Here is a 14,854-nt window from a genome sequence, read left to right on the forward strand (position 1 = left end):
ATTGCCAGGGCAGTATAACTACCCCACAAGTGACCCCATTTTGGAAAGAAGACACCCCAAGGTATTCCGTGAGGGGCATGGCGAGTTCCTCGAATTTTGAACTCACTATGCCCATCAGCGAATACCTTAGGGTGTCTACTTTCCGAAATGGGGTCATTTGTGGGGTTTTTCTACTGTCTGGGCATTGTAGAACCTCAGGAATCATGACAGGTGCTCAGAAAGTCAGAGCTGCTTCAAAAAGCGGAAATTCACATTTTTGTACCATAGTTTGTAAACGCTATAACTTTTACCCAAACCATTTTTTTTTGCCCAAACATTTTTTTTTTATCAAAGACATGGATGTCATTTTTTTTGCAAAATTTTACAGCTGAAAGTGAAAAATGTCATTTTTTTGCAAAAAAATCGTTACATTTCGATTAATAACAAAAAAAGTAAAAATGTCAGCAGCAATAAAATACCACCAAATGAAAGCTCTATTAGTGAGAAGAAAAGGAGGTAAAATTCATTTGGGTGGTAATTTGCATGACCGAGCGATAAACGGTGAAAGTAGTGTAGTGCCGAAGTGTAAAAAGTGCTCTGGTCATGAAGGGGGTTTCAGCTAGCGGGGCTGAAGTGGTTAAAGAGGAACTGCTACCATGAAATTCAGTGCAATCTGCAGGCAGCATGGTATACAGCAGGAGGAGCTGAGTAGATTGATATATAGATTTGTCGGAAAAGATTCCGTAAACCTTGTAATTTATAAATTTAAAATCTCTGCTCTTTCTGAACCATGGTTTTTGGAGGTGGCAGGTTCCCTTTAACTTATGTGCTTGCCATTTTTTATTTTCTTTTTTGACTTCTTCTTGTTATAATAAAACACAATGTTAAAATATTGCTTTCCTTCAGTAATCTAAGGACGTTCTGTCTCCTGCCTATTGTTTGTGATGCAGTTGTCACTACGCCCAGTTTTCAATCTAGATCCAGCCAATTCTGTTGGTTCCAGCCCTTTTATACAATGTTTCCTGACACCACAGTCTGTTTGTTCGGCTCAGAATTATATTTCATGTGCCAGAATTCACCCAAATAGGTTAATGAGAATGTGTATAGAACGTTTTATGGACGGCACTCAATAAGAAGAAGGCTAGTTTTATTTTTTGGTAATGCTGATATTTTTGGCTGGGCTGCTTTACTTTTGTATTTTTTTACTTTGCATGTAAATTTTGTATTTCATATTATAAATACTAACTGTTAATAATGTAAGCATACGTGTTTTAGGTGATTCTGGTGTACAGGGAGACAACTTTCCTTTTATGGCCTTATTAAACCCATGTTTAGTCCATTTTTTGGATATAACAACCAGATCCCCACAGTTCAAGTGCAGGTTTCTCCTTTTGGACCTGCTCCTGCCTCCATAACGGGGCCTCTGAGAAGGCGAGCACATTGCACATATGCACTTGGTTACTTTCGGAAGTCTCATGGCAGTGAATGGAGAGCAAGCAATGCAAGCACAGCCACCTCTGCATTCACAATGGGACTGCAAGAAAAAGCAGAGCCAGGACTATTTTCAGAACTCCCATAGTGGGGATTGGAGGGTGGCCGCACATGTGTGGCTGCTCACGCTTCACTTTGGGCGACGATTCTCAAGATTGGAGCGGGTTCTAGAGGTGGAATTCACACCTATTTGACATTTGTGGCACATCCTAGCAATATACTACAAATATTTAGATGGGAATATTCCTTTAACCCTAAGAGGACCTTGCGATTTTCCATTTTTGCGTTTTTGTTTTTTCAATTCACATAGCCTTATGAGGGCTTATTTTTTCAGGATAAGTTGTACTTTCTAATGACACCATTTACGATTGCATACAATGTAGTGGGAAACCTATGATGTTTATTTTTTTTATTGGTTAAGTATTTTTATTTTAAGGAAAGGGGAGTGATTCAAACTGTTAACATTTTTTTTTTCTTTACATTTTTTTTTTTTTTTAACTTTTTTGAAGTCTCTCTGGGTCACTATAACTGGCAATCATTAGATTGCCCATTGTGTTCATTGATGGCTATATAGCCATCACTGAACACTTAATTTTCAATATTACAATACAGTGCTGCCACCTAGTGGCCTGTATTGTTATATTCCTCTAATAGCCGCTGAGGCTTCTGGCTATTAGTATAGTGTAACAGGTTCCCTGATCTCATTCGGGGAACGCTGTTACTGGAGCAGGTCACATTTGACCACAGCATCTGAGGGGGGAAATGTATGCGATCAGCCTTATGGCTGATCACATACATGTCCTGCTAGTCTCTGCTGTTTTAAACAGCAGAAACCCGGTGGCCATGTTTAAAGACACGACTTCCGCCGTACATGTACGGTGGAGGTCGTGAAGGGGTTAAAAGCATAAAAGAAGATATACCCATCTCCACTGATCCCTTGCTGCTGTTCTTCATACACTGCCTGTGAGCCCTCTGTTTACTACTTCAGACTTCTATCTTAACATGCAGGTAGTGCCTTGAAATGCTGTCTCAGTCAAGCACTATTTGAGGTTAGTCCAAACTGCAGCCAGTCAGCTGCCAGGAAGCAACCATTAACCTCTTTACATTAAACTCTTCACAACCCTAGACTACCAGGGAAACAGACATTAGCCTCATACTTCTCATATTAAGGCCAACCATGCTCTGACATGAAGGCTTCCAAATAAACTGAAAAAATGCTTCATTTATGCAAATTTGCACAAGGTCCACCCATTTGGAGATCTGGCTCAGGCTTATGCAGGGTGCTGAATCTTCTTAAAGAGACTAGTCCTGTATGGAGGCTTACTGTAATTACTCTAGGGTATGGAGACGTAATGGTAATTTCCCATGGAAAATTAATATGCAAAGTGAACCATTCGTGGTGCTAAACAGATGGTTCTCATTCTTGTGAGATACCTCTTTGCAAGACGTGGTTCACAAAGTCCTGTGAAAAACAGGACTATTTAATACTCTAAACCACCTTGACAGTCTGGCCTCCTCCAAGTTTATTAAATCTTTCTAATCCTTGCTGAAGGAGGAAAAGGACAATTTTTGGGGGAAATTATCTCCTGTGTATGCAGTACCCCAGTAGGACTACTGCAAATGGTTAATTCTTGCCAAAGACTTACTGCAATGTTCTTAAGTTAAATGCTGGGAGCTGCATATGGAGTTAATAGGGACATCATTGCATGTGTGTGGTTCTGCTGAGAGAGACTGCAAAGCGTCTTTAGAGAGAGAGAGAGAGAGAGACTGAGTACTACACCTACTATCATTTGTTGCTGTCTATATGCTGCTATTGAGAGAAGATCACACTGTGATATATACTTTGGAACTATGCCTTTTGCCACTATATATACTACTGCTCCTATCAACAACATCAAAAATACTTTATATTCATTGCAACCAATAGGCCTGGTTATTGACTCCAACATACAACTACTGGCCTACACCTTCTCCTGCCTTGTACCCATCTACTTAACACCAAGGGCAGCCCATATACCACCAGCTGGGGCCCCAGAAAGTCCAGGGTGTGCCCCGAGGGAATAAAGGGGGCACTTTCTTATAACTGCATGGCCCCAAGGAACACCAGGGACCACCGCAAACTGTGAGTACTGCTACCACATCGTAGCCACTACCACTCCTCCTCTCCTCCCCTCTGGGTCATTGCGTGTTCTGATGACTGTCATTAATCATTAATTAAAAAAAAAAGTACAGATTGTTCATGTGAGGTGTAAAACCAGCCTTATTTATCCACAGTATGATTGAATAATTCATTGCATTGTTCGGTCTATTAAGTTAAGCAAAATAAAAAATGTAGTTGAAATTCTCTAGAAACAGCCCGGACATCATGCTTTTACCTTGCCTCACAATATAAATGTATAGACTGTGACATTGAAAAATGACTTCTGCTGAGCATTAAGGCTCAAGTCATCAGTTTGTTGTGTAATTCAAGTCTTACTTTTTCTTTTCAGTTGTAACTATATGGCTATGTAATTGTGATTTTGATGGGTCAGACAATACGTTGTATCAGCTTGTTGAGTACAGTAGTTATTTGTTTTTATTACTTCATTGTCATTACTCTACCAAGTGACCTCGCTGGAAATTGGGCATGGAATGGCATTGTACACACCAGAATGTGTTAGGAGGCATTTGAGAATATTAAATTGTTTCTGGGCAAAAATCCAACTCTCAAAGTTCCTGATTTTGCAATATATTTTTTGGTCCTCGAGAATACCTTTGGGGTTGATATAGTGTATTTCAATGGGATACCATAAACAGGAACTTCATCCCTGAAGGAGTGAGGAATACTAATGGTATTTGCTAGCTGAATGGTTTATTGAGTAGTGTTGAGCGCGAATATTCGAATTGCGAAATTTTTTCTCGAATATCGCAATTTCGAGATTTTGCGAATATTTAGAATATCGTTCTATATATTCGCGAATTCGAATATTCGTCTTTTTTTTTTTTTTTTATTATTATAATTTTTTCCTTTCCCACTTCCCTAAAGTTGTTCTTACCTGTCCTTTGGATTCCTGGCTTCCTGGCTGCTCCAGTCAGTGGCGTTTTCAACTTAGCACTGCTATATTCAATATTAGCTAAATTACAATCTAATCTATATGTGTATTTTACGAAATTTCGCAAAAGCCGAAATTGCGATGCGAGTAATATAATACGAAATAATCGAATGAAGATTTCAACTTAGCACTGCTATATTCCATATTCTAGCCTAATATGGAATATAGCTGTGCTAAGTTAGCACTGCTATATTCCATACTAGGCTAGAATATGGAATATAGCAGTGCTAAGTTGAAATCTTCATGCGATTATTTCATATTATATTACTCGCATCGCAATTTCGACTTTTTCAGATGTTCTTATTATTGCACTAACTTCGTCTTTTAGAATATTCGTAATATTCTGAAAGACGAAGTTAGAGCAATATTACGAATATTCTAAAAGACGAAGTTAGAGCAATATTACAAAATTTCGTAAAATACACATATAGATTGTAATTTAGCTTATATAGTGCTATAATCCCTTTTTTTTCCTCTAATTTTTTTTTGCCTCTTCTGAACTTAAGTTTTGTAAAATATGTACACTATTAAAAAATATTACTATAGCAGTATATTAGCTTAAATACAATCTATGTGTATTTTACGAAATTTCGTAATATTGCTCTAACTTCGTCTTTTCAAAATTTCGTAATATTGCTCTAACTTCGTCTTTTAGAATATTCGTAATATTCTAAAAGACGAAGTTAGAGCAATATTAAGAACATTTGCAAAAGCCGAAATTGCGATGCGAGTAATATAATACGAAATAATCGCATGAAGATTTCAACTTAGCACTGCTTTATTCCATATTCTAGCCTAATATGGAATATAGCAGTGCTAACTTAGCACAGCTATATTCCATATTAGGCTAGAATATGGAATATAGCAGTGCTAAGTTGAAATCTTCATGCGATTATTTCGTATTATATTACTCGCATCGCAATTTCGGCTTTTGCAAATGTTCTTAATATTGCTCTAACTTCGTCTTTTAGAATATTCGTAATATTCTAAGAGACGAAGTTAGAGCAAATCACGAAATTTCGTAAAATACACATATTAGCCTAGCCATTGTCAATTAGCATAGGAACGTTGCCTTATACTATCAAGATAAATAATCGCAATACGCGAAAAATTTTATTCGTATATTATTCACGATAATTGGAATAATTACGAATATTCGATTTCGACGAATATAACACGAATATTCATTCGAATATTCGCGAAATATCGCGAAATCGAATATGGCACCTCCCGCTCATCACTATTATTGAGGTGCAGAACTTTTTTCAAAAAGTAATGTAGTGGTTTGATCTTGAGGAGAATGGGCTGAACACGATAGCACCAGATTATCACAGATTGAAGGAAGTAGAGTAGGAGAATCTTGAACTTTAAAAAAAAAAAGTAATGGAGTGGTTTGACTTCGAGGATGATGGGTGGATCAAAACAGCACCAAATTATCATAGTTTGAAGGAAGTAGAGCAGGAGAATTCCTAAGTTCTTTGGTGGGTGGGGGAGAGAATAGGAAGTAAGTTTTAGCAGGTAGGAAAATTGAGCTTATAAATGTAAATTTTTGCTTCATTACTATTTTAAAATGGCAAGATTGTAAAGTAATTAAGAAATAATAACTTAACCACAGCCAGGAGTTCATGATAACGTAAAAAATAAGAGTGACATCAAAAGTCATACCCCTTTCCCACTAAGTCAGGCTAGTTTTTGCTAAGCAACAATCCCAGGCTGAACATGGCAGAAAAAGTGTTGAAAATTCTTAAAGGGGTTATCTTGGATTTTAATATTGATGGCCTATCCTCAGGATAGGTCATCAGTATGAGATTGGCGGGGGTCTGACTCCTAGCACACACACCAATAAACAGTTTGAAAAAGCAGTGGGGCTCACCGGAGCACTGGTGACCGCCTTGGCATCCTCAAAGGATACCAAGCATGGCAGCATCCATTGGATAGCAGTTGCGTTTGGTATTGCATTACAACTACATTAACTTGAAAGGGACTGAGGTGCACAGAGGTCATGTGACCGAAGAACGTGATATCACTGGCCAAGGAAGAGACCTAAGATCTCATGGACCACCATGACCTCTTCATACAGCTGATCAGCAAGGCTGCCAGAAGTCAGACCCCTGCAAATCTCATATTGAGGACCCATCCTGAGTATAGGCCATCATTATGGAAACCTCTTTAGTAAATCTGGTGGGGTATGTGCACCAGATTTCTGGTTCAATCTTAGGCACTTGGCACATTTGTCATAGTAAATCTGCCCTATTATGTTTTCTATATGGCAGAACTATGACAATATTAGCATTGTGTTATGCAGTAGTACACCGGTTCCTTGGGTTTACAAGATGGCATGATTGAAAATGATCTCATGATTAGTCAATAAAGTCCAAAGGCAGCTCCAAAAGGGGGGGGTGGGGGTTACCTTCTACTACACTTTTGAAGCCCTGTTGCATAAGGAGTTCAATAGTTTTTTCTGAGCCTTGACCCAGGAAGGTCCTTGATGTGCTGGTTTGACTCTGGTATCATGTTCCTGCAGTAAACAAAACTGTAAAAATTATTGTGTGCATGCAACCACATTTCAGAACTTCAGAGAACAGATCATCATGGGAGAAGATACTGTATGTGTGGAAATCGTCCCTAAATATATGTACATAAAAAATTGTGAATATAGTTTTAGTTTTGACCCCTTAATCTAAAAAAAGTTACTTGCCTTTTAGTACAAAGCAGTCCTTCTATAATCATGCGTGTAAATTTTGACCTTGTATAAACTGATGTGCTAAACTATTTGATTTTCAGCATTCGTTTAACACATTTTGAGATTTTCAGGTGCTTAATTTATTGTTTAATTGCTCTGCAAAAGCCTCTCGAGCTGTGGCCTTCAGATATGTTATGTAATAGGTTAATTGCGGCAAAATCCTTATTTTCTAATATCTGTATAAGCTAATTAACCTCAAGAAGATTATCCTCAGAACAATTGATGGCATTTTTGCCAGCTATCTTTTCAGAAGTATTAAGAAAAAATAAATTGCCATGACCTAACTGAAGGGGAAATTTAGTAACTTGAGAGCAGAATTCATTGTGGTACCTTGCATAATTCCATCAGTCAGGGTGATCATGATAGAAAATAATTAAATGATAAGAGATCAGATTTGAATACAACAACTGAAAGTCAATGTGCTGAATATCTAATGCTTTATACACAAGGTGATGCTGATTTGTTGTCAATGGCGAAAATTTTAATAAATGATAAAATGTTTTATATAAAATTATTTTTAGTTGCTATTTATACTTTAAAGGGGTTTGTCCAGCCCTTTACAACTGATAACATCCCCTCGGAATAGGCCATCACTAGCTGTCCAACATTCCACATCTATGGTGATCAGCTGTTCTGCAGTAGCTCTGATGTCAGGACTCGGCACCGGAACTACACAGCTCCATCCATGGTGCAATCCTCCAAACCAAAGCTGAGGCCACCCCATAGTAGACCATTTAAGCACCATCTATTCACTTCGATGGGAGCAGCACTGCACTTACTAGCTCTGTTTACTGCAACAGAGCTGTGGGGTGTCCAGTATAAACAGCAGAAAAAAGTTCCAACACTATTGAAGATTCTGTTGCTTTGTTTTTATTTTTGGTAACAAATTACATCATGTGGACACCATCTCACACCCCCGCACATTGACAAGTTTCGAATTATACCATTTTTAGTTTGCACTGCCTGACCCTCGGGTTTAAATAGATCCATTCCCCCTGAAAAGGAGGGGGAGGGGAACCACCACCCCCAGGGCAAGGCGGCAAAGCACTTACTCTGTCCTGTGCTACACCCATTATCTAATTTTGACATCATATTAAAAAACAACACCTATAAATCCCACAAAAAAATGCGAAATATAAGGTACAAAATGCAAAAACACCTATCTAGGACAAGGTCACATCATAAGATCACTTCATACATTCCAGATCGGAACCTTGATCATGTGCAGTTTTGCCTAGAAAAAAATTGCATAATGTGAACACAGCGTAATAAATAGCATACAAATGAGAAGATAAAATAGAAAGAAAAACCTTAATTGAATAGGAAACCTTCTAATAGCACTTAATAAAGCATTGCAATGGCTGTTCATTCGCTTAGGCATATGATATTATAGCAATATTATTAAAAATACATCAATTCTTTTTTCAGATTGAGACCAAAAGGGTATCTGGTATTCAATCTGAAGATCCAATATGCCTCCCGCTGAAAAATATTTTTCTTCATGTTACCACCTCTGGACGGGACCACTACCTTTTCAATCGCAAATGTTCAGAAGCTATTTAAACTGCGATTATGTTCTGTAATAAAATGATTTGCTGCATTTGATATACCCGTCACTGAGGGCTTGGAAATATAATTGATATGTTCCCGCAACCTTGTTTTGAATTTTCTGCTAGAACTCCCCACATACATTAGATCACAGATTGTACGCCTAATGACATAAATAATACTTATTGTGTTACAATTAATGTCATTTTTTATCGGAAACATTTCAGTGTTGTGTCAAATAGTGAAAAATTTTTGTAGGTAGGGCATATCTGCATGTTTTATAAGGATGTCCTCCACATTTAGTGAAGCCGAAATATTTTAACCAAGTACCCATTCACCACAATGTAGCTATCCTTGCATTGGAATATCACCTCTACAGGTATAGTAAACATTCAAATGAATTCATAGACTATATCTTGGAGGTGACATCTTTCCTTATGACACATAATTATTTTTCGTTCAAACAAGGGGAGTGTCTATGGGAGCAAAATTCTCACCCTCATTGGCGAATTTAACCATGACTTATTGGGAAGAACTTTATATATTCTCTGAAAATAATCTTGTATGGCAGATACATCGATGACCTGCTCCTCATATGGGGCGGAGATGTGCCTGCCATACCGGACTTCATTGATTACGTTAATAATAATCCGTTCAATCTAAGATTTCCTCATCACTTTGATTCACACACTACTAGCTTTTTGGACCTGAAACTGACGGGGATTCATGACCAAATTATTTGTACGGAAACGTTCCGCAAAGAAGTTTCAGGAAACACAATATTAAAAGCCAATAGCCATAATCCTGTTCACACACTTAAAGCAATCCCAGTTGGAGAAATTATACGTGCACGCAGAAATTGCAGTACAAGTGTTGCTTTTTCTAGCGAATCCCAGTCAATATGGACACGCCTGACTAAAAGAGGTTATCCAGACTGGACGTTATCCAGAGGTTTGAACATAGTTAGGAATAAATCTAGAACAGAATTATTGTTCAAACCTCCAAGAAATAATACCATGAAAAAAGATAAAATCATCTCGAAACAACCTACACTTGTCCTGAGATATAGTCGCCATGTCACACAAATACAACATGCGATTAAAAAATGTCTCCCAATTTTGTATGAAGATGACATGGATGCAGAATAGTGTTGAGAATACCCAGCACGTTGGCCAGTGTTCTTCCTCCATCCATGTTTACGAGTACCGCAAATAAACCATCAGGCACTTGGTTAAAATATTTAGGCTTCGCTAAATGTGGAGGACATCCTTGTAAAACATGCAGATATGCCCTACCTACAAAAAAAATTCACAATTTGGCACACACTGAAATGTTCCCGATAAAAAGTTACATTAATTGTAACACAATGGGTATTATTTATGTCATTAGGCGTACAATCTGTGATCTTATGTATGTGGGGAGTTCTAGCAGAAAATGCAAAACAAGGTTGCGGGAAAATATCAATTATATTTCCAAGCCCTCAGTGACGGGTATATCAAATGCAGCAAGTCATTTTATTACAGAACATAATCGCAGTTTAAATAGCTTCTGTACGTTTGCAATTGTAAAGGTAGTGGTCCCGCCCAGAGGTGGTAACATGAAGAAAAAGTTTTTGCAGTGGGAGGCATATTGGATCTTCAGATTGAATACCAGATACCCTTTTGGTCTCAATCTGAAAAAAGAATTGATGTATTTTTACTAATATTGCTATAATATCATATGCCTAAGCGAATGAACAGCCATTGCTATGTTTTATTAAGTGTTATTAGAAGATTTCCTATTTAATTAGGTTTTTCTTTCTATTTTATCTTCTCATTTGTATGCTTTTATTACACTCTGTGTTCACATTATGCAATTTTTTTTTTCTAGGCAAAACTGCACATGATCAAGGTTCCGATCTGGAATGTATGAAGTGATCTTATGATGTGACCTTGTCCTAGATAGGTGTTTTTGCATTTTGTACCTCATATTTCGAATTTTTGTGGGATTTATAGGTGTTGTTTTTTAATATGATGTCAAATGTAGATAATGGGTGTAGCACAGTACAGAGTTAGGCTGGGTTCACACCTGAGCGTTTTACAGCGCGTTCCTACGCGCTGTAAAACGCACAACAGGCAAGAACCAATGATTCCCTATGGGAATGGTTCTCACCTGGGCATTTTACAGCGCGTACGATCGCGCTGTAAAACGCCCGACGCTCAAACAAGTGCTTGAGCTTTTTTTTGGGCGTTTGTCGCGCGTTCCCGCACATAGATATTCGGGAACGCGCGACAATGTGCGCACGCCTGTCTCTGTATGCGCGATTGTAAACGCCCGTACAATCGCGCATACAGAGCGCTCGTTTCAGAACGCTCAGGTCTGAACCCAGTCTAAGTGTTTTGCCTCGCCCTGGGGGTGGTGGTTCCCCTCCCCCTCCTTTTCCAGGGAGAATGGATCTATTTAAACCCGAGGGTCAGGCAGTGCACTAAGTTACCACTAAGAACGGTATAGTTTGAAACGTGTCAATGTGCGGGAGTGTGAGATGGTGTCCACATGATGTAATTTGTTACCGAAAATAAAGACAAAGCAACAGAATCCTTATTAGCGTTGGAACTTTTTTCCGCTGTTTATATCTTGAAAACTTACCTGGTTTGTTCCATGCATGGAGGATAAAGGATACATGGTGAGCTGGACATTTTGTTTATTAGATCTATATAATTATATTTATACATTAATATGACGTTGTGGTAAATACAGACGTGGACAAAATTGTTGGTACCCTTTGGTCAATGAAAGAAAAAGTCACAATGGTCACAGAAATAACTTTAATCTGACAAAAGTAATAATAAATTAAAATTCTATAAATGTTAACCAATGAAAGTCAGACATTGTTTTTCAACCATGCTTCAACAGAATTATGTAAAAAAATAAACTCATGAAACAGGCATGGACAAAAATGATGGTACCCCTAGAAAACACAGAACATAATGTGACCAAAGGGACATGTTAATTCAAGGTGTGTCCACTAATTAGCATCACAGGTGTCTACAACCTTGTAATCAGCCATTGGGCCTATATATATGGCTCCAGGTAATCACTGTGTTGTTTGGTGATATGGTGTGTACCACACTCGACATGGACCAGAGGAAGCAAAGGAAAGAGCTGTCTCAAGAGATCAGAAAGAAAATTATAGACAAGCATGTTAAAGGTAAAGGCTATAAGACCATCTCCAAGCAACTAGATGTTCCTGTGAGTACAGTTGCACATATTATTCATAAGTTTAAGATCCATGGGACTGTAGCCAACCTCCCTGGACGTGGCCGCAGGAGGAAAATTGATGACAAATCTAAGAGACGGATAATCCGAATGGTAACAAAAGAGCCTAGAAAGACTTCTAAAGAGATTCAAGGTGAACTTCATGCTCAAGGAACATCAGTGTCAGATCGCACCATCCGTCGTTGTTTGAGCCAAAGTGGACTACATGGGAGACGACCAAGGAGGACACCATTGTTGAAAACGAATCATAAAAAAGCAAGACTGGAATATGCCAAACTACATGTTGACAAGCCACAAAGCTTCTGGGAGAATGTCCTGTGGACAGATGAGACAAAAATCGAAGTTTTTGCCAAGGCACATCAGCTGTATGTTCACAGACGAAAAAATGAAGCATATCAAGAAAAGAACACTGTCCCTACTGTGAAACATGGAGGAGGCTCTGTTATGTTCTGGGGCTGCTTTGCTGCGTCTGGCACAGGGTGTCTTGAATCTGTGCAGGGTACAATGAAATCTCAAGACTATCAAGGAATTCTAGAGAGAAATGTACTAGCCAGTGTCAGAAAGCTTGGTCTCAGTCGCAGGTCATGGGTCTTGCAACAGGACAATGACCCAAAACACACCGCTAAAAACACCCAAGAATGGCTAAGAGGAAAAAATTGGACTATTCTAAAGTGGCCTTCTATGAGCCCTGACCTCAATCCTATTGAGCATCTTTGGAAGGAGCTGAAACATGCAGTCTGGAAAAGGCACCCTTCAAACCGGACACAACTGGAGCAGTTTGCTCATGAGGAGTGGGCCAAAATACCTGCTGAGAGGTGCAGATGTCTCATTGACAGTTACAGGAAGCGTTTGATTGCAGTGATTGCCTCAAAAGGTTGCGCAACAAAATATTAAGTTAGGGGTACCATCATTTTTGTCCATGCCTGTTTCATGAGTTTATTTTTTTACATAATTCTGTTGAAGCATGGTTGAAAAACAATGTCTGACTTTCATTGGTTAACATTTATAGAATTTTAATTTATTATTACTTTTGTCAGATTAAAGTTATTTCTGTGACCATTGTGACTTTTTCTTTCATTGACCAAAGGGTACCAACAATTTTGTCCACGTCTGTATATTTAGATTTATTTATATATTTGTCATATTTTTTTAATTTGGTATAACAAAAAACACTTAATAAAATAAATATTTTCTGTGTTACAGGAAGATATGGATCACAAGTATTATATGTCAAGAATTTTTGGACCATTGGATTCTGCTAGTCGGGATTTATGGGTCAATATCGATCAGATGGAAAAAGAAAAAGTAAAGATTCATGGGATTCTCTCAAATACTCATCGACAAGCTGCTGTAAGTACATTCAAGTTCATTATACCGGAACTCTTGTATTGTCATCGGTTGCCCATTAATTGGCACATCCCAATTTGTTTAGTAAACTATTGTTGAAAGATAAATCCAGTCAAAATGATCTACTCATATGAAATGGATACATGTTAGAAAATCACATTTGGCAAGTCTGCGATCTGGGACCGCAACTGGTTTTCATAGTAAAATAGCTTTTCACCATAGCGGCAGTTTAAATTGTCCACTCTGGGGTTGCCTCAGCTCTAGGGATGAGCGAACTCGAACTGTATAGTTCGGGTTCGTACCGAATTTTGGGGTGTCCGTGACACGGACCCGAACCCGGACATTTTCGTAAAAGTCCGGGTTCGGGTTCGGTGTTCGTCGCTTTCTTGGCGCTTTTGTGACGCTTTCTTGGCGCTTTTTGAAAGGCTGCAAAGCAGCCAATCAACAAGCGTCATACTACTTGCCCCAAGAGGCCGTCACAGCCATGCCTACTATTGGCATGGCTGTGATTGGCCAGAGCACCATGTGACCCAGCCTCTATTTAAGCTGGAGTCACATAGCGCCGCCCGTCACTCTGCTCTGATTAGCGTAGGGAGAGGTTGCGGATGCGACAGTAGGGCGAGATTAGGCAGATTAACTCCTCCAAAGGACTTCACTTGATTAATCGATCGATCTGCAGCTGTGCATCATTGAGCTGCTGAAATTCAAATGCTCACTCACTGTTTTTAGGCTGCCCAGACCGTTTGTCAGTCACTTTTTTCTGGGGTGATCGGCGGCCATTTTGTGTCTTGTGCGGTGCTGCGACCAAGTGCATCCAAGCTGCGACCAAGTGCATTTAACCCTCAATGGTGTGGTTGTTTTTTGGCTAAAGCCTACATCAGGGTGAAGCTGTCACACCAAGTGCATTTAACCAGCAATAGTCTGTTCATTTTTTTGGCCATATACTAAATCAGGGGCAAGCTGCGCCTGTCACCAAGTGCATTTAACCCTCAATGGTGTGGTTGTTTTTTGGCTAAAGCCTACATCAGGGTGAAGCTGTCACACCAAGTGCATTTAACCAGCAATAGTCTGTTCATTTTTTGGCCATATACTACATCAGGGGCAAGCTGCGCCCGTCACCAAGTGCATTTAACCCTCAGTAGTGTGGTGCGTCAAGCTGTGACACCAAGTGCATTTAACCAGCAATAGTCTGTTCATTTTTTGGCCATATACTAAATCAGGGGCAAGCTGCGCCCGTCACCAAGTGCATTTAACCAGCAATAGTGTGGTTATTTTTTGGCCATATCCCAGTCTAATTCTGTCACTAAATCCATACCGGTCACCCAGCGCCTAAATACTAGGCCTCAAATTTATATCCCGCTAAATCTCTCGTTACCGCTGTCCTGTTGTGGCTGGGAAA

General features: G+C 39.0%; 1 protein-coding gene across 2 annotated transcripts in view; it reads left to right on the plus strand.

Annotated features, from left to right (window-relative positions):
* Positions 1 to 13,315: 13,315 nt before the first annotated feature.
* The window catches only part of PLXDC2 (plexin domain containing 2), a 319,079-nt gene continuing 317,540 nt past the window's right edge, over positions 13,316 to 14,854 (plus strand). For both annotated transcript variants that reach the window (XM_044293433.1, XM_044293434.1), the window contains exon 1: positions 13,316 to 13,458. In XM_044293433.1, coding sequence (XP_044149368.1) covers positions 13,318 to 13,458 — 141 coding nt within the window. In that variant the 5' untranslated portion in view covers positions 13,316 to 13,317. The remainder of the gene's footprint in view (positions 13,459 to 14,854) is intronic.

Source organism: Bufo gargarizans, chromosome 5 (assembly GCF_014858855.1).
Source record: "Bufo gargarizans isolate SCDJY-AF-19 chromosome 5, ASM1485885v1, whole genome shotgun sequence".
NCBI classification, from domain to species: domain Eukaryota; kingdom Metazoa; phylum Chordata; class Amphibia; order Anura; family Bufonidae; genus Bufo; species Bufo gargarizans.